Consider the following 19,252-nt stretch of genomic DNA (forward strand, 5'->3'; position numbering starts at 1 on the left):
CTTCTTCATCCAGCTCTGCCCCACTCAAATTTTCCTCATGTTCTTCTGATTTGTGATGTGTGATAGCTGGTCTTAATTTTACAGAGGGACCTTCCTCCTCAGAGGAGGGGGACTCATCTGCTGAATCCCAAATGTCTCCATCCCATTCCTCAGGGTCTAGCCAGAGAGCAGTCTCAACTTTAGCCCGGTTGATACTGCGTGTTTTAGTCTCCAGCTTTTCCCTTCGTTCTATCCCTTCTTTCTCAATTAAGGGAAGTAATCTTTCCTGAAGATGTTTCATATCCCTATTCAGTGTTCTTACTCTGGTATCTAAATTATGGCATTCCTTGTGCAGTGTGTCCCTTTCCTGTTGTAGCCTATTAAATTCTATTGCCAGACTATGATAATCCTTACAGGCAGCTTGCCAAATGTTAGTAAGCAGCCATATACAAGCACCTTTTCCTTTCCCTTTCTTCATCTTGCAGGCAGTTCTCCAGTTACAGAAATGCTGCCAGATCTCTGCTGGTTTTCCCCAATATTTCTCCAGCAGTTCTTTGCTCCACAGAGGATTTCCCCATCCCTCTTGGGTCAAACTTTTCTCTAGCTCAGGGAATTCTGTGGTGTTTATCATGACTGGTTTCATTGTGTTACTGTAGTGCAGCCTATATCACAATCCTGTTCGTGACGCCAATTTCTGTTAGCCGACGGCCAAGGATGTTTGGTGAGGTGCCAGCTATGCCCGTTTATACCATCCGTGACTTTAACCGCTAGGACACACTGTCCCTTCGCGGCGGGCAGCCCGGGCTAGGCTGACGGATGCCCCAAGGTCCTAACCACCCGTGACTTTAACTGCTAGAGCTCAGAGCTCCTTCGCAGCGGGCAGTCAATACTGACTGACAGGTGCCCCAATGGCAGCACTAAGAGCCTCTCCACACCCGTGACTTTAACTGCTAGAGCTCACAGCTCCTTCGCAGCGGGCAGCCAGGATTGACTGACAGGTGCCCCAAGAGTTTGCCCCGTGGAGGCGGCACAACTCAACGCTAGGCTCTTAGTACTCTCACCTAATGGCCAGGCTTTAGAGCCAAAACGGCTGAGGTTCTTTAATTGTGTTGGCTGCTTTACAGTAAACCAGAGAAAACAAGTCAGGCTTATGCATAAATGGTTACCAAAATTTATTAAGCTAGATTCTAATCATGTGGTTACAAAATTGCTAGTGCCTACTTATTTAAATGTAGAGATGTTACACACACAAACAAGTTACAAAACTGAAGCCACAATCCCAAAGAAAGAAAACAAAGTATAGAGCTCTATTTCAAAATATGTGTACACTAAAGATAGGAGATCAGGTGTGGGTGCTTCTTACCCTCCTTGCATCTCTCGATTCCAGCGGTGCCAAGCCAGGATCGGTCACTCAATTCCGCGGAAAGACGAATAAGGGACAAGGCGTAGGGACCCTCTTAGCTGCAGAAGCCTTGGGAGGCTGTCACTTATCTGACCAGCAGATAGATAGTGAAAAGCACTCAAAAATCATGGTGCTGTAGGTCCCCTACTTATACCTCTGTACTCCTTTATTCTCTTTCTCCTTTCTTATGCCAAATTGAGGCTGGTCTGTCTGGGTGACGCCAGCTTTCGCAAGAGTAGTTTACACTTGCAAGGGAGAGAAACAATAAGTGTTGACTACTGGACATTTCTTTTATCAGGGTAAATATTTTCCCAACTAGGATGTTGGTGTGTGTGCATCACGCTAGTTAGTAGGGGCTAAGAGCCATGTCTGTCACAGGGCCTCTGCCTGCTGTGAGCTTAATCGTTGTATCTGCCCCCAGAGGCACACCTGTGCTTTCACAGCTTCAAAGGCTCTGCTGGAATATATGTTAAGTGCCCTGTTCCGGCTTCCTCCTGTGTTTCCAGCAATGCTGGTCTGAGGGGTGGGGGGGGGGGCTTGGTGTCTGGCTACACTAGCATAATGAGGTCCCAGTCTTGGCTGAGCTTTCTAGGTGCTACTCTAATACAAATAATTATTAGCAATAATAAAGTTCCAGTACAAAGCAAATTAAAGCTTGACATGCAAGCTAAAAAGTAGCCTTTAAAAAAATCTGAGGCATTTAAACTAATCTTATATTAACAACACTTCTGAGACAAGGTTCACTTTATATGGTTGAAATATGTACCTCTGGTGATTGGAGCAGCATCATGTTTGCACACCAAAAGCTCAATATAATATGTATATAAGCTCTATTGTATCTATCTATCTAAACACTGTACCATAGGTTAATATGAATATTAATACATATTACCAATGATCAGCAGTCCCAAAGAAAACCAGGAAAATGCCAGAAGGATGTTACCTCTGCAAGTCTATAACAAAGTGCCTGGAGCAAGTATGTTCTGAGCTAAAACTACAAAGGTCAGACTAGTGCTGTTCTGTACATTATAGTCCAGATTCAGGAGAAGTGACAACCTGTATTAAAGTTCAAAACCGATGGGAAACTGGGCTTGATTGAAATAATACCAGTTATTATCTCTGCAGTAGTTCTCTATGTGAAGGGGACAAAAATCACAATGCAAAGTCATTCGATGCATAGAGCACTATTGCTGACATCTTTTCATATGAGTTTAAAGTAGGGATTGGCCTTGTAATGAAGCACTGGATGCAACTGTAATGTAGGGTCAGTAATAGAGGGAGCAAGAAGAATAGCGTTGCATTAAAGGAAATGAAAGAACTGACTGACTCTATCAATTTACCCGTATTACTCATGATGGAAAGTAAAATGAAGCATGTGACCCCATCCCCTCTCCACTCTTTCATGTCCTTCTTCAAAATGCATTTCTTCAAGGAGACCCAGAAGCCCCTAATTTTTCCCTCTAAATTGGCACTCTCTCTCTCTCACACACACTTATATAAACAAAAAGAGAAAAGAAAAGCTAGAATTGTCATAGGCTACAACGTGATCTTATGTTTGTCACTCTCATCCTTCCTTCCCTTTATCTCCCCAGCCTCTGTTTGTCACTGATGCTTGTTTTTTTTTTCCCTTAATCTAGACTGTAAACTCTTCAGAGCGAGGGCCTTGTTTTGCTGTCAAGTTTTATGCAGATTTATGACACTTTATAAATAACAAATAAGAAGAACCACCAAGAAAGTAGGCTGGTGCCAATTTATTTCAGTTTAAAGGGTAAACTCATTGCTTTAATAACCAACTACTACTTAACTTTCTCTGAGAGAGCCTTACTAAACAGGACCTTCAGCAAGACACTTATCCTCTGTAGAAATCCATCTTTGCAGTAAAAGCTACTAAGAGCCATAAACTAATTGTAGATAATGGCCTACCATTCAGCAGCAGTGAGTTCAACCACTTTCCTAAGAAATATGAATTTAAGATGTCTACTTCAAGACCTCATTACATACTTAGAAAGGAAAATGGATAGGAATAGACTCCTTACAGCAGCAAAGATGATCCTTTCAAGCCTACACAGTGATGCCTTTAGACAGCATTCAGCTGAACTTCTAATAAACCACATATCACAAGTGGTATCAAGAAGGTTGTGAAAAGTTGCAGAAGAGGCAGTATAAATGCTGCAACTAAAATGAAAAGTCTGCTCCTGCAATGTGCTTAGCACTCCCAATTCCCATAGGCCCAGATCTTCAAAGGTTCCTAGGTATTGCTTCACTCAGCATTGCAACTCCTAACCCCTAGTGTTCTGCCAACTAGTAGACTCCTCATCCCCAAGCTAGGCTCTCAGGCTTCCCATATAACACAAGGGGGAGAGTTAGACACCTAATAAAAGGATCCTTAGAAGCCAGCCAGCTGAGTGGGGAGCCTCCTGGGCTACCCAGGAGTAAGATGCTGAAGAGAGGAGCAGGGAGAGGAAAAGGTGTAGGTGGCTAAGCTGCTGAACTGGTGCCCCTGGCTGATGGGCCAGAGACAGGCACCTCCCGTTGCTTAGGATCTTCAACTGCAAACCCTCTCCTGGAGTTAGGTACCTAAGGTAAGTCAGCTGCTTAGGTAACCCACACCTTAGCAACTGAAATTTTCCATCTCTGTCTCTCTTTTGCTCATGCTTGATACCTCCCCTTATGCTTACCCTACATTTCCCCTGTGCTCCTGGCTGTCTTTGGGTATAGGTGCTCCATTGCCCCATCACCTATCTGGGCCTCCTGCCATGGGGTCTGACACATATTAGGTCTTAGACATGCTTAAAGTATGCCTACCAAATTGGGCTCTGCTAACAAGATAGGCTTTCACCCCATTTACTTTGAGAATCCACTTCAGGGCGTCCTGAGCTTCAGCTTGAGCTAGGGCTTCAAGCTGCTCATTAGCTGTGGGGCGACATCAGGGATTAGGCACCTTGGTGACTGCCGACCGGTGGAAATTTTGGCACCTATGGGGTTAGGTGGCAACCAAACAGTGGTTTATAAAATGTCTGTGGAGTCTAAATTGTGGACTTTAGGCACCTGAAGGTTGGTCTGAGCCCTCATGACTGGTAGAAGATTCAGATGTTCTGCGCTATGCAGTCCTGAGCATCCTGTTGGACCTCACCTGAACTATTTGGTGATGGATGGCAGTGAGAAAAGGAAAGGAAGGATCTAAAGCCACGCTCACTGAAGAAATTTGGCCAGCAGTGAACCGTGTTGTGATGGAATATGCAGCTAAGCAATATAAGGAAATTGGCATCACTTCTTTGAAGTACAGCAGCTAAGGAGCCCGAGGAGAGGAGAAGAAAAAGAGAATAGTGGTGCAAACAATCTGACAGAAAATCTCTGTAGGGATTATCTGTACACTACCATTTGTTCCATTTTAACTCCATCTTGAGACACACATGCAATATAGAAAAGGAGTACTTGTGGCACTTTAGAGACTAACAAATTTATTACAGCATAAGCTCACTTCATCAGATGCATTCAGTGCATACATTTGTTAGTCTCTAAGGTGCCACAAGTACTCCTTTTCTTTTTGTGAATACAGACTAACACGGCTGCTACTCTGAAACCTGTCAACATGCAATATAGACACACTACTTGACGACCCATTTTTGGGATGGGAGAGATTACAGGTTAGATGAACACAATACAGCCACACTACCTCCTTAGCAAGGGCCTCACCCCTGATCAAATCATGGGTGGCTGACACTTCATAGCCATAGACATTATATTAACATCCTGAACTCAAGACCAGGATTCTTGTCTGTTGACACCTCCAACCTTCTGAGGACCAATTAACAGTGAAATCAGTAGAATCGAGCATAAATATCACCTTTCTGATTTACACCTTGCATCAAACATGTTCCTGCCTTCTCTCTCTCTATCCATCACCACAGGAGTCAAGGGACCCAAATCCTCACAACCAACCCACTCTGGTACCCTCATGTTCTAGCATTCAGAAACATTGTTCAACCCTCTCAGTCACAATAAAGTGGCCATCAAAGTGGTTACTATTGTCAGATATTGACTCTGTGTGTGTGTGTGTGTGTGTTCTCTCAGTATGCTGTCCCAGCTCTGTGCAGATAGCCGAAACTGCAGACCTCAATCAAACTGCCCACAAGGACTACAAGCACCCAGCCAGATTTATTGCCAATGAAGCATGGTGCTAATGACCTGGCTCAGTAGTTACAGTTCACTAACACATATGCCTGTGATAGTGGACCAGCCCAGTGAATGGCAGGACTTTCCATCCCCCCCTGGCCTATACAAAGACACTCCCTTTGGGGATCCTTTTTCTACCTCAATACAAGCAAGTTATGTATTGCCCCTCTGATGTGGTTAGTTGTCACCCTTTACCTTGTACACCCTTTACCTTCGATCAAAACATCCCTGTTAATCTCCCTGTCATCCTAACCTTATCTTTAAGAGGGGTTCAGTTTGTCCTTGTATTATCTTTGGGGAATGTGTGCACACTGTGACCCTGTAATGGGGTATGCTGGTACCACCCTTCTGGAATATGTCCTGTGCCTAGAACTTCCTAGGAATGTGTGTGTTTTTGCAAGACCAGCTCTGTTCTTGCCAGGTTCTGTGATTAAGTAGGCAGCGCCTGACTTTTGCTAACTTTGCTTTATATTATCAGTGCCTGCCTACCACTTTAGTCCAGGCCTCATACCAGGTCTCTGATACAAGGCCTCATGTCTCAGGCTTTCTTTCTACTACAGCTACAATGACAGAGGAATAGCCAAATGGCAGCTTCCAGAGCAGGTCGCAACATCCATATACAGAGCATGTGCTCTCCCACTGCCCAACCTTAGCCTAAAGACTTCACACCCATCATGAATACCACAGACTCCATCTCCAGCAAAACTGATGGGTCTCCTGACCTGAACACAAGTTATTCTTCCTCCCCCAGGTATCTTCTAAAAGAGGTAGGTCTTCACTCTAATTCAATGAGTTGCTCATCCTCATGTATAGACAGGCATCCCTAGCACAACTCAGTTTTAGCTCTTTTAAAAAAATATTTTAACTAATACAGCTATAGAAGACTGATTCAAAGTAGAAAGTCAAAGGGAGGGGAAGATAAGACATGGAGATTTAGTAAGTAGTCTCAAAAGGCAGAAGAAAAATGACCCACTCCGGAATGTTAACAATTATGAAACTGGAAAGTAAATATTAAGTGGGATGGTTGGCATCAATATTTAATTAATGGATCAATACAAAGATGCCGTGCCTTGATGTGGAGTCAGAACAATAAGGGTTTTCTGAAACAGACATGATTTATTTAGGGGATGTTGTCTGATCCTATGATGTGAAAGTGGCATGGGGGAAGAGGTTCTAAAGCAGTATTTAAACCAGAAGGGAAGCAGAAAACGTGTGTCAGAAAATACATTAAGAAAATGAAAAGGTAAGAATAATTGTTTAATCAAGGTGAATCAGAATCAAAATGCCTGATTTGGAAGATCAGGCTACAACGGTGGGGGAAAAAGTTCTGAAAGTGAATCATAGAATCATAGGACTGGAAGGGACTTCGAGAGGTCCTCTAGACCAGTCCCCTGCACACATGGCAGGACTAAGTATTATCTAGATCATCCCTGACAAGTGTTTGTCTAAACTGCTCTTAAAAATCTCCAACAATGGAGATTCCACCACCTCCCATAGTAATTTATTCCAGTGCTTAACCACCTTGACCTTCCTAATGTCCAACATAAACCTCCCTTGCTGCAATTTAAGTCCATTACTTCTTGTCCTAACCTCAGTGGTTAAGCAGAACAATTTTTCTCCCTCCTCCTTGTAACAACCTTTTATGTACTTGAAAACTGTTATCATGTCCCCTCTCGGTCTTCTCCTTTCCAGATGAAACAAACCCAATTTTTTCAATCTTCCCTCATAGGTCATATTTTCTAGACCTTTAATCATTTTTGTTGCTGTTCTCTGGACTTTGTCCAATTTATCCACATCTTTCCTTAAATGTGGCGCCCAGAATTGGACACAATACTCCGTCTGAGGCCTAATCAGCATGGAGTAGAGCAGAAGAATTACTTCTCATGTCTTGCTTACAACACTCCTGCTTATAAATCCCAGAATGATGTTTGCTTTTTTTGCAACAGTGTTACACTGTTGACTCATATTTAGCTTGTTGTTTACTATGACCCCCAGTTCCCTTCTGCAGTACTCCTTCCTAGGCAGTTATTTTCCATTTTGTGTGTGTGCAACTGATTGTTCCTTCCTAAGTGGAGTATTTTGCATTTGTCCTTATTGAATTTCATCCTATTTACTTCAGACCATTTCTCCAGTTTGTCCAGATCATTTTGAATTCTAATCCTACAATTATACTCTATATTTATACTCCTATAATCCTATAATTATACTCTCTATGCCATAACCTAAATCATTGATGAAGATATTGAACAGAACTGATCCCTGTGGGACCCCACTCGTTATGCCCTTCCAGCATGACTGTGAACCGCTGATAACTACTCTCTGGGAACGGTTTTCCAGCCATGGGAATATAATGCTCATGATTGACAGTCCTGGAGACTAGATTCCTTTATTAATAATATCCACAAAACAGGTGTAGATAGCAGCAATACAAGCTTTTTTTCATACTCCTCCCTCCCCATAAGCTCGTGCTGGAAGGGCCACGTCTTGGAGTCCGGGGGATATTCCAGTCTCCATGCCCATTCAGACCGTGGCAATTGCCATCATGATTTTTGTGGTGCATACAGTGGTTCAGATTCTCAAAATGGAAAATTGGGGCATCTTGATATTGTTATGGAAGAAGGAGTGGAGAAGCGGAACATGCGAGTTCTCTGACAAACATCCTCTCAGCTGTCACATGCCATGCCTGTTAAGACAAGCCCGTTGGCTGAATTAGCTTAATTAGTTTAGCTTAATTGCTAAAACCCTCCAGCCCATTGTTGTGTACATCTACCCTTTGAACTGAAGGGGTGATTCCCAGCTCAAGGAGACATACCTGTAAGCTAGTGCACTAAAAATAAGAGTGTAGTCCCTGCAATGTAAGTGGCAGGAAGGGCTAGTCACCTTGAATATGTACCTAGCATCTCAGACAGCTGATGACAATCCCTACCCAAACTGCATGTCCCGTCTAAATCTTCCTGACCCTTCCATGCTGGGTGTTGAAGGTTCTCCACTGATTATCAAGAACAGTGATTTTTCTATAGAAGCCACTTCCCCCATTTCTAAAGTGCAGTCACTCTGGTGTGAAACACAATAACTGGTGATCTCTGTGTGTATATAATGTCTGCTGCAGTTTCCACGGTATGCATCCGATGAAGTGAGCTGTAGCTCACGAAAGCTCACGCTCAAATAAATTGGTTAGTCTCTAAGGTGCCACAAGTACTCCTTTTCTTTTTACAATAACTCTAAGAGTAACAGTAATAACAGTAATGTTGCACAATGATTTAGGATAGGAATTAAAGACCTCAGAGGTGATTAAAAACTGTAGGGGGTAATTATAGGTGGGCAGAATATAATTACTGAAGATAGAATTAGGTTTGGATGCATAAGACCCAATTGACTTGTGAAAAATGCCAGAGGATTTTTAGTCAGATTTAGATAACAAAATTGTCATGGATGTCTTGAGGTGGTACAGAAGAAGAAGAAGAAATTAAAGAGCTGATAAATTATTGCTCCTTGAACCAATTTGCTGCTAGGCATAATATATTTTAAAGAACAGGTTAATTAGGAAACTGGAACTGAAACTAGTTGGACTTCTGGGATCAAATATTAGCGGTGCTACTAAAATTAACATTTATCTGATAGTTGAAACCTGTTTCAACATTCTGACTTCGGGCAACTTGGAAGTGAAGAATGGAAGAGAAAAATAGACTAGTTATACATAAGAAAACACAGAGAAGGATCAGCTTTAGAACAGTACTAGTGAAAATGTACTCTCTAAGAGCCTAAATATAGATGTTCCTTTTAACCCTGACTAGTTAGGAATGAAACTGAATGGAAATTCCAGTTATGTAAACCTTACAATGGAGTATGAAGATAAGAACATTGAGGAAAAATAGGAAAGTACTGTACTAGACAAAAGCAGTTAGAGTTGCACAAAGACAATTGAATGTACAGTACTTGGAACAAGGGTTGATGTAAACAGTGAGTTTGCAGTATTTTAAAAGATAGCGGATAAAGGAAATGACATGAAAGAGCTGAAGTTTTAAATGTGTACCATACTTTAATATGATTACAAAGCTCTAAAATTAAAATCATGCCATTGGACATCATCTATGTACACTGGGTACTGGATGAGTTGCATGCTTTACAGTGGCCTCTCTCTTGTTGTTTGTGGTAACTCATATAACATTAATGGGGCTTATTGGTGTACTTCAGGGTGCAATGCACCTCTCTGCACACAAAGCTTGAGCAGCTTTTGTAGGAATGGGGCCAGGGCCGTCCTTACCATATACAAAGTATGCAGCTGCGAAGGGCACCAGCCCCTGCTCCATCTTTTCCCCATGCCCCCCCCCCATCTCCACCCCAGCCTCGCCTCTTCCCCCCCAGCCCCACCCCAACCCTTCCCCTGAGGACTGTAGCAGGGGTTGGGCGGTAAGTGCAGTGACCCGGTCCCAGCCTGTTCCGTGCCGCTGATGAGTGCTGAGGGGCGGTTCCCCCCTACCCCCCAAGCCCCAAGGCTGGGAGCCAGGGGAGCAGAGCGGAGTGGGCTGGGGCTGGGTCACTCCACTTCCCGCTGCCCCGTGAGTGCGGGGTCGGGCCCGCCAGCCAGTTAGCTATAAAATCCCTCTTCTTAGTTGTTCTCTACTTCCTTTGCCTGTAAAGGGTTAAAAAGCAGAGGTAAAAGGAAGGGAGTGGGCACCTGACCAAAAGAGCCAATGGGAAGGCTAAAACTTCTTAAAATTGGGAAAAAACTTCCTCTTTGTCTGTCTGTCTGTTGTTCTCGGGGTGAAGCAGAGGCAGAGCTGGAACTATGCTGTAAGAAGCTTGGGGCCAGGTATGAAAAATCATGTGAATCATACCTAGAAACTACCTACTTGAAACCCGCAGATATGTAATTAGATCAAGAAATGTCTAGGAAGACGCAGTTAGGTTTATCTCGGTTTATTTCTTTATGGCTTGTGGACTCCTCTGTGCTAACCCCAAATGCTTTTGTGTTGCTTGTAACCTTTAAGCTGGACCTGAAGAAGGTTATTCTTGATGCTGAATTTTTGTAAGTGTGTTTTTTAAATCTAGCAATCGCCTGAGTTTTCAAATGTATTTTCTTTCTTTTTGTTTTAAATAAAATTTACCTTTTTTAAGAACAGGATTGGGTTTTGTGTCCTAAGAGGTTTGTGCACATGTTTAATTAGCCAGTGGCAACAACTGATTTCCTTTGTTTTCTTTCTCAGCTCTCCCCTGGCGGGGAGGTGAAAGGGCTTGAGGGTACCCCACAGGAAGGAATTCCCAAGTGCGCCTTCCTGGGTTCTCAAAGGGGTTTTTGCATTTATCTGGTGGCAGCATCTACCCATCCAAGGTCAGAGAAAAGCTGTAACCTTGGGAGTTTAATTCAAGCCTGGAGTGGCCAGTATTAATTTTTAGGATTCTTGGGGGACCCCACGTTCTGCACTCAAAGTGTCAGAGTGGGGAATCAGCCTTGATAACAATGATTAGGGGTTCTGAGAAAATAAAAAGAAGGGACATGGTGGGATTTTTGTGTTTAAGTGAAAGTGCATGAATTCCTTTGATTTTGATCTTTGTGTTTTTCAAGATGTGCAGGAGTTTAGCTGTGTATTGCTTTTCTTAGCAATGGGAACTGCATGGTGAAATTCCTGGACACTGGCTGTGTTGGAGGAAAAATGTACTGGTACTCTATTCCCATCTCCACCCCAGAATCCCAAAGTCTGCTCAAGCTCCCAGAATCACTGAATCTTGCTGCTACAGTTACGAACACAGACAAAGTTACCAGTGCTGACATTTAGATTGTCACCATTGGGCTTCTCCTATCAATGAATGGCTGCAGCTAACACCTCTATTGTTTCTACCTGTCTATCATTTGGAAGGTTTTTTTTGCACCCAAAAAGATTAGAAATTATTTTTTTAAATGAAAGCCTAAATTCTGCAAAGACTGATTGGGCTATCAAAACGTGTCCCCCCACAATGTATTAGGTCAGCCCAACCCATATGTATGCTGCATGCAAGACTGAAGGGCTAGTGTTAAGGATCCATTAGATTCTAGGCTAATCCATTTCCAGTAAATGAAGGAAAGACAAATTTCTGTCAACTTGAACTCAGAACTGTTTCTCCACTTCCCTAAAAGTGACCCTAGATGGACTAATTCTGTAGCTGTATTCTTCACACCACCTCATCTCCATCTGCAACAGTGAAATAAAATGAATTATGAGGAATCTGGGTTTGCTGATTATTCTGAAACCTGCTTTTCCAAATAGTTCTTGTGAGCAACTCCAGGCCTGGGCAGAAAGCAATACCATGCATGGGCATATCTCCACAGCAGCATCTCACATTTTATACAGCAAGTCACAACATCCATCCTGATCAGTGCTTCCTGATCAATCATTATAATCATCAGCACTGTGAGTAATAATTTCTGTGATGTTTTCCACCTATGGTGGTAAAGTAGATAAAGAAAAATGTATATAAACAATTGAAGACCATGAACTTGTTTATGTATGCAACTTAAAATAAGAATAGGGCTTTTAGAAAGTTTAAAATTGAACAATATTAAAAAGAAACGTGGGTAAATATAATGTAAAGGGCATAGCTAATAGAATATGCAACTTGCAATTTATGCAAGGTCCGGGCCCAAACTACTTGACAATATTGCTATTCCTGTAGGCGATTTGTACTCAAAATTTGCACTGAAATCAGTGGAAGTTCAGCACCACAATGATTGCAGGATTGGGCCCTGAGAGCCTGCTCTTGCAATATTTATTCATATAAGTAATCTGCATTTAGGTGAATAATCCCATAGGCCCAGATTCTGCAATCTGAGCTGCGTAAGCAGAACACTGTACCTGGGTAGGCCCGCTGATTTAAAAGGAATTCTGCCTTGGGTGTTTGGATCCACCTGCACAAATCAGGCTGCAGGACCAAGGCCATAGACCTTAAGTGGTGCATATTCCCTGTGCTGGATTTCTGCAAAGGGGTGAATTTCACTCTCGTGAATAATGGTGGCAGCCTTGGGGTTCTTATGAGTTCAATTTCAGTTAATGCAGATTGAGTCTAGCAAAATATTGTGTCTCATCCTTTTATTCTAAGCAGTGATTTTCTCTTCTAGCAAATCATAGAATCATAGAATCATAGAATATCAGGGTTGGAAGGGACCCCTGAAGGTCATCTAGTCCAACCCCCTGCTCGAAGCAGGACCAATTCCCAGTTAAATGAGACTCTATTACTATATTGTGCTTGTTACAAGATATTAAAAAGACAAGCTCTTTTAAAAACAATCCATCTAGGCATAATAAAAGGCATCAGATATGGGATATTTTATGAAAATGTTTAATTCAACTGTTTCTTTGGAATGTAGTAGTCATAGTTTGGAAATTTTAAGTTACAGTTCAGTTCTATGTGGTTTTTATGCTACTCAGTGACTGAGAATACAAATGTCATTTAAAGTTAAGGCTTCACTGTTCATTTGAAACAACAATTTACAAGTGTCATATTGTCATAGAAAATAAAAATTTCTGTAAAAAAAATTTGCACAAAATTTTATGATGGTACAAAACATGAAGGAATAATATACCAGTAAAATGAAATCATTTTACTACAGAAGCTTTTTATAGTTTTTCAATAAAGAAAAAAAATATGTTATTTTACACTTTAAAATTATGAAACAATCTAAAACAATATAAACTGAACATTTTGTAACACTGCCTTTACAAATTAATAACTTTATAAACATATAATTTTTTAAATATATTTATCAGTGCAAGATACTTTTTCAATGTAAAGTTGCAGTATCATTTTTCCTTTATTGAAGGGCAACTTTCATTCCAACACCTTCAGAGAAATCAAATCATCAGTGCTATATTCTTATTTTGATAATAAGGGCTGGATACCCAAGGGAGATGTATTCTTTTTTGTTTCTTAACAAGTTTTTCCATTCAGATTAGACCAAGACCAGGAGTTGATCCAAAATCCATTGAAATTACTGGAAAGACTTTGGATCAGGCCCCCCAAATTTGGATTTCTTTTATAAGGCAATACATGCATGTAGGTTAATGGAATGTACATTTTCTTATCTAAGGAAGAACAGACCCTAATGCAATTAAATTGCACTACTGTGATACAAGTGCAGTGAAAACAATTTTGAAAAACAATCTTCTTTGGGATAATTAACTAGCTGCCTTGATACCAATATGGTTAGATTACTGTATGAGTTGGACATGATGGATAAAAATCCTGGCCGCATTGGAATCAATGGGAGTTTTGCCAGTGATTTGAATAAGGGCAGGATTTCATCCTAAGTCTCTACCTTTTGAAGGTTTTCTGTCTTTTTCTTATGTTCCTGAAGGAGTTCATAGTATTAGCAACTAATAGGTTTTTTTCTATTTTGTCTTATTGTAAAATAGTTAAACTTTCTCATCCCCACTGCCCTGTTACAAGGATACATGTGGATTTTCTGTAAGACTTTTTGGTCTATCATTAGGACTGGTTGAATAATATACCTGGAACCATTTATCTGATGAATATTGATTACATTTATCACTTAAATTATTCAGGGCTAGATTGAGGCCTACTTAGTCCTAGCCCTGCATAGAGATACTGCATAGCTGTCCTATGGAAGCAGCTCGGGGAAAGAACTATGCATCCTAAAAATCACAATTATTTCCCTGGTTCCACTTTGCTCCAAGGAGGAAGCAAATCACTGCAGTGCTTTACTGAGACTCACTTCCCCCAAAAACCTTTGTGTTGAAATAAATCCACTGGTTGGTATATTGGGGCATGTGGTATCAAAGTTCTGCCCACTTCCATCCCTCTTGCCCCACTTCCCACACACTTGCTTGTGCAAGAGGCTGATTTCACACTTTCATCTGCAATGGTGATCAGCCAGGCCATGAAAGGGCTGTGGGGATAGTTCTCACAGACCCTTACTCCCCTACCTGGATACCAAAGGGCAATGACAATCTTGCCCTCAGTAACTCATTTCTTCTTACCTTGTTGGACCAGCTGCATAAGTGGCTGAGTATTATTTGCTGAACAATTTATTTGACAAATTTGTCACATCAATCATCAAACACATTATTTGTGAATATTTGTTTACATTATTCAACCAGCTGTATCTATCCAAAAAGCTGAGGGTACAAAGAACCCATGTTCACCCTATAAAGAGTGCTGCTTATTCACTTGTAGCCAATAGCCAAAAGGCCTGGACACCATTTGATATAACCTGGCCTAAATGTTCATGTTCTATGTACAGTGTGGGATCTTATTCTGTCATAGAACATGAGAAACCCTGATTAGCATGAATACATACACACTTCAAGGGGAGAATAGAACCAGGGGAGGGGAATGTTTCTTGTTTTGGAGGCAATCTTTCAATAAGGAAATTCTTAATAATTTTCACATCTGTAACTATCTATTAATAGGCATCTTGGATTGGGTAAAATACATGTTTCACGACTAAGGAAAAAAGATACTGTCACTTTATGCTGTTAACAAGAAACCCAAAGTACGACTTTGGAGGGTTACGAATTTTCCCTTATTTTTTTTAACACAAAGTCTAATAAAATCCTTTGCCATTACCAGCAAGTTAAAGCTGCAGTTTTCATTCCTTTACAATGGCATATGCTTATGCAATCTACTCAGAGAGAAAGAGAGAGAGAAAGAGAGAGTTTACATTTGAAAATACATTCTATATGAAAGAACAATAAAAGGGAATATTGCAGCTTTATACAAAAGGGTCAAGAGACATGAAATTGAAATACAGAAAGCAGAACAATCAAGCTAATTTGTCAAATATTATTAGCCCTTGCCTTTCCGAGGCTACTTTCTTACACTAAAATATACTTTCTTTTTAGTCAATGAGCCACCAGAATATGATTAAAGACAAGGGCTTTAACGGGAGGGAAACAGAGCTGTAGTTAATGTTAACACAATGAGAAGCAGTACAAACAAAAAGGCACTTGAGAGGACATACACTAGTCAGTGCCAAGGACTTTTTGTTTAGATTCTGGGCAGTACACTCGGTTGCCAGTTGTGTCTGATGATGGCACATATTCTTGTATGGAATTCACAAGCACGAAGTTTAGTACAACACTGAAAAACATCAATAAAATTTGACCGTATTGCTTCGTAAACAGAGCTGACACACTATATCAGTACTGATGCTACAGTACTTTTCAAAAACACCCTAATCCTTTTTTGCCTACGCACAACACGAGCAATTATACACAAAATACAGGTGCAGGAGTCCACTAAATTGCCATTACTCCAATATTTTCTGGGCACTGAGCTACAGACAGCATGTCCATCAAAAGGACCCCACTGAATACACTTTGTGACAGCATCTCGGATTTTGCACAATAAAAATAAAACTATCCATAAAAGAAAAACAAGAGAGAAGGAGAAAAAGAAAGACAAAATGAACTATAAGTCAATCATACTTGGTCTCAACACCAGCATTAGATTATTCCAAATAAAACCAAAAGGAAAAGCAGACTGTACATGATTCAGATTGTTAACACAGATTGTTGTCCATGTTTATCAGTTACACTCATTGAAGCTCCTGAGAAAAGCTTGGCTCAGCGTTATCAACGCACTTTTCAGCCTATACAGTAAAAGAAGATCGACAGTTCCCCAGCACAATCACGATATGTCCTTCCATTCCAATTCTCTTGAAACTTCTTTAGTTGCTTTTTACTTTCATGCTTCTGAATAAGAATTCTGTGTGTTTAGTTTATCTTTTTTCAATTTTACACCATCCACAAGTTCAAAATTGTAATTCTCCAGTGCAGATAAGTTCCTGTCTGACATTCCATTGTGCCAACAGGCACAGTACAGGACAACTCCACAGATGGCTCCTAGAAGCACCCCAAGTGCACTCATGGCTATAATAGTAATAAGAATGGGGTCTAGGGTCTTCAGCACATTGCCTTGCTTTCTGGCGACATTATCATTGTAGTGGTCTTCATGCTCACGATTCTGAGGAGTAAACCCTGAAATGGAATAATAATTGCAGCATTCACAGGACTGAGTATAAGAATGAGTATATGCAACTCAGGCTAAGAATGCACTGGTTTCTTTGGGAATGGAGGTGAGGTTTGGAGGAAGAATATCTAGATTTTGACAAAAATTGATGCATCGTTTGAAAACACAATTTTTTTAGCGCAATAATTTATAGGTAAAAACTACAGTATGGCCCAGATACTAGTTCAAGCTTGACTCTTATCTCTGAATTTGCTGTGGCTCATTTAGGGTATTATTCTTCTGCCTCAGAATTTGAGCGAGGCAGTGGGAGTCACTGGTATCAGGTGTCAAGAAGGTAGTGTTCACCTGAGGCCCTTTGCCAGTATTCTGTCGTTTTATTAAATGTGACTACTTTGGCTTCCAGAGATCAGAATCAGGCCCTGAGACAGGTACAGGGGAAAAAGCACTTTACAGATGAACTTGTTCTACCTCCTTATGTAAAATATTCAGTTGATGGCACAATGACTTCCCCCATCTCTATCTGGATTTATTACAGAGATATGATGAGGCTATAAAACCTGCTAACTTTACAGTAAAAACTGAAAGCGTTCTCTGGGTTAATCTTGCTTCCATTCAGTCAATAGTAACATTTCTATTGAATTCAGTGGAAGCAGGATTAGCCTCTTTGACGGCAAACTATGAACATATTGGGGCTATTTTTTTATCAGGTTAATGTGACAATTATGATACCTTTAATGAATATGTTGAGTGATTGATATATTTAGAACTATGATTATTACTGCTGGAGAAAACTGCACTGCTTTGGTCGATTGGTCATAAAGTTACATTTTCAGTGCACTGAGAGAAATTATTAGCCAAGAGAGTTTTGAACGTAATTACCTGGGTATGACATGAACATACATTATACTATTTCCTTCAGCACTAAAGATCACTTACAGACAAAAAAATTCTAACCAGGTTTGCATTATATGGTGAGCTTTAGAATGAGTAGCTTTATGCTACTGTTCTTTACAATCTGATGGACTTTTATTATTTATACCTACTTAAAACCTCTTTAAATATATTAGATATATTTTATATTTTGAAAAATATAAATGGCATCTACAGATAAATCATAAATATTCAATACTGTATATCATTATATAATTTTAATTAGTAAATGGGATGATAATAAATACTCAAATTCACATGAAAATGCGCCTTTTAATTTATTCTATTTTAACAAGAAGACCATTTTTACCTGTTTGATTAATTTCTGGGTCGTCTTCGTCTATTTCATTTTCCACATCAGTTGATTCTAATGAAGCAAAGAGAAATGACATTGATTATTAGGGTTACAAACACTGATTGACGATCATGCTGGCAATAATGGTATTGCAGATTTTTCTGTGTCAGAGCATCATTATGTCAGCTTGACAGAGCTGTTCATTACGTTGGAGCTTTGAAAATTAACAGAGAAAAAAGAAAGGTTTAAAAACTCCCCTCCGCCCAATCTTGGCACAGTTTTAGCGTTATCAGCAGGGGTTTTCCATGTCTGGGAAAGAGAAATCAGTATGAGAAATTAGCATCTCATTCATTCTATTTACAATTTTGGTGTCCAATCCTGTAACCCTTAATCAGAGAAGTAGTAATAACAAGAGTAGTACCACTGACTGCAATGGGACTACTTGTGTAAGTAAGAGTTGCAGGATCAGGCTCTTGATTGGAACTCAAAGGTCCAAATCCCTTGACCAGCATCCAGCCTGAGTAACTCAACTGTGGGGAGGGGGTGTAAGTAGGGAATTATCCTCCCCAACACAGCCAACTATGTGGGAAAGGAGATGCTCTATAGGTTGGCTTATGGTCTTAATGTCCTGCTTAACATGGGGGAGGTTGCTGGAGGAACTGGATTATCCTAAACAACCAGTGTATGACAGCATGCAGGGTGCCCCACACAGCTGGATTCCACACTACGTAGGGAGTGGGTAGTTTCTTCAAATCCTGCCCCATCCTCCTGCAGAGAAGCCACAGTGGATTTACTGCATGTATGTGCAACATGCTGGCTGAGTTTTGTCCCCTACTAGTGGACAAAGAGGATAAGAGTTTACTGTAGGTGATGGTGTTAGCCAAATGACAGAAACTGGGGCTGAAGGTCTTGGATTCTATTCCCCATCCCCTATGGTAGAATCATTACATAAGACACTTAAAGACAACAGGGTGGTGGCAGGACTTTACTCTTGGTGTACAGCTGGGATTGCTGCCAGAGTAACTGCAGTATGCTCTACCCATAGAGTTATTATGGAGTAACTAGAGACTGATCAGGAATTAAAGGTCTGAACTGCCCAGATGCTCCCAGATATAAATATCCATCTTTCCCACTGAGAGACTGAATGTACCATGTTCTTAAAACACTCAATGTTCCACACATCTAGAAGGTGGTAGTTAGGGGAATCAGGTCACAACCAATGCTGAATTACAGATTTAGCGTATGAAAGGAACATGGCAGATGTGATCTATCTGGGTTTTCATAAAGCATGTGATACAGTGCTTTGCAAAATCCTATCATAAATATTAATTCATATTGGCAGAGATAAGAACATTTAGTGTGTGTTTTGAAAACTGACTAAAATACTGTAAATAAATGGTAATGATAAATGCATTAAGCTTTGGGGAAGGTGATTAGTGGGGCTGGGCTGGGATCACTGCAAGGATCAGTCTGATACAATATAGCCACTAATGATCTAGAAGAGG

General features: G+C 40.7%; 1 protein-coding gene across 4 annotated transcripts in view; it reads right to left on the bottom strand.

Moving 5' to 3' along the window:
- Positions 1–12,855: 12,855 nt before the first annotated feature.
- Positions 12,856–19,252, bottom strand: part of NRP1 (neuropilin 1) — a 133,383-nt gene continuing 126,986 nt past the window's right edge. For all 4 annotated transcript variants that reach the window (XM_077808291.1, XM_077808289.1, XM_077808292.1 and 1 more), the window contains exons 17-18: positions 17,763–17,819; positions 12,856–16,530 (exon numbers count right to left, since the gene is read on the bottom strand). In XM_077808291.1, coding sequence (XP_077664417.1) covers positions 16,238–16,530; positions 17,763–17,819 — 350 coding nt within the window. In that variant the 3' untranslated portion in view covers positions 12,856–16,237. The remainder of the gene's footprint in view (positions 16,531–17,762; positions 17,820–19,252) is intronic.

The sequence above is a fragment of the Eretmochelys imbricata genome, chromosome 2 (genome assembly GCF_965152235.1).
Source record: "Eretmochelys imbricata isolate rEreImb1 chromosome 2, rEreImb1.hap1, whole genome shotgun sequence".
Taxonomy (NCBI): domain Eukaryota; kingdom Metazoa; phylum Chordata; order Testudines; family Cheloniidae; genus Eretmochelys; species Eretmochelys imbricata.